This window comes from Leuciscus leuciscus (assembly GCF_965113295.1).
Source record: "Leuciscus leuciscus genome assembly, contig: HAP1_SCAFFOLD_937, whole genome shotgun sequence".
NCBI lineage: Eukaryota > Metazoa > Chordata > Actinopteri > Cypriniformes > Leuciscidae > Leuciscus > Leuciscus leuciscus.
Genome location: NW_028117803.1, coordinates 12501 through 14312, shown reverse-complemented (window position 1 = coordinate 14312; position 1812 = coordinate 12501). Strand labels below are relative to the sequence as shown.

Sequence of the window (1812 nt, the reverse complement as noted above, 5' to 3'; positions counted from 1 at the left end):
GTGGCGCTCGGCTTGACTGAAGTCGACGTAGAACAAGCCCCTCCTCATGCTGTATCCGTGATTCCACTCGAAGCCGTCCACCAGACTCCAGGCGGTGTATCCGAACACACTCACTCCGTCCACGGTCATGGCTGAGGGAACACACACACACACAAGCAAAGATAGCGCCTTTCGTATGCCATATAAGTCAATGTCACTTTTATCTGTATAGCACTATTAAAACAACACATGTTGATCAATGTGCTTTACATCATCTCAGTGAGATAGACAAAAGAGTACAATAGTAATAGAATAAAAATTATAAAAATTATCATGAAAAGGAAGAATAGGCCATGGCAAAGAAATGTGTCTTGAGTTGTTTTTTTAGAAATTTAATTACACTTTATTTTAAGGTGTCATTGTTACAATGTAATTATATATTCAAGAACCGAGTAATATTAAGTAACTACATGTACTTACTATAGGGTTAGGGTTTGGTTGAGGGTTAATAAAGAGCATTTTCACATTTGGCTCCAAAACTCTGGAATAGTCTTCCTGATACTGTTCGTTGCTCAGACTCGCTCTCCCAGTTTAAAACTAGATTAAAGTCGCATCTCTTCAGCCAGGCATTCATATAATCCTACAGTTCAAACTACAATCCGGCCTCTAGCTCATAAATGCCAGAGGAGAACTGGCCCCCGACTGAGCCTGGGTTCTCCCAAGGGTTTTTTTTCTCCATTAGGTCACCTGATGGAGTTTTAGGACACCATTAGGTCACTTGATGGAGTTTTTCGGTTCCTTGCCACTGTTGCCTTTGGCTTGCTCAGTTGGGGATATTTTGGGGATATTTAATTTAATTTTATCAATAAATTCCTCTTGAAACTAACTTTGTTGTATTATTTTAATTTAATACTGTGAAGCTGCTTTGATACAATCTGTATTGTGAAAAGCGCTATACAAATAAACTTGACTTGACTTAATTGCATGTAATTATGTATACTGTAAAATAAAGTGTTACCAATTATTTTTGTATTTTTTTAAAAATCTTAAGCAAATTTTGAGTTGTTGATCTCAAGGTACTTCTTGTCATATATAAGTGTCATATTCAGCATTTTTTCATTGTCACAATCTCACACTGCTGAGTATATAAAGATTAGATAAACGCATCTATGTTTTAATCATTACCCGGTGTGTTATGGAGATGTGTTGTGATCCATTTGTTCATTTAGCAGATTTAAATTTCACCCCATCTTTCAAAATGCTCTAGGCATCATAAAACACTGAGACATTAATGAATAAATGAGGATTTGTCATGAAATATTTCTTCTATATACTATAAATACAATTTATAAAAATGAAGAAATAAAGGAAATTTATGCATTTATTAATAATGTATAAATAATTAAAAGATAATTTAAAATAAACATATTTAGAAATAAAATAATTAATAAATATATACTTTTTATTTATGTATTTATTAAATATACAGTAATTAAATACATTTTGTTTATTTATTATAAATGAATATATTTAATTATAACTAAAATACTTTATGTATGTATATATTATAAATAAATGTAATATATAAATAAATTGTTTATATTGTATAAATAATAATCATTAAATAAAATTTATGTATTTATATATTTTTGTATTAATAAATATTTAATTAAAAAAGGGAATGTAAAACAAAATTTAGAAAAAAAATTATATATACTTGTATACTTATGTATTTATTAAAAATAAGTAAATGCAGTTTATTTATTATAAATAAATAATTATTTAGAAACAAATAAATATGTGTTTTATGCATTTAGAATGAATGAATGAATA

The 1812-nt window shown here is 29.1% G+C and overlaps 1 protein-coding gene across 1 annotated transcript in view; it reads right to left on the bottom strand.

Annotated features, from left to right (window-relative positions):
• Positions 1-3: 3 nt before the first annotated feature.
• LOC309492082 (beta-klotho-like) overlaps positions 4-1812 on the bottom strand; it is a gene marked incomplete at its 3' end in the record, with an annotated part of 5893 nt that continues 4084 nt past the window's right edge. The window contains exon 3 of the mRNA XM_082191093.1: positions 4-131. Within this exon, the coding sequence (XP_082047219.1) occupies positions 4-131 (128 nt within the window). The remainder of the gene's footprint in view (positions 132-1812) is intronic.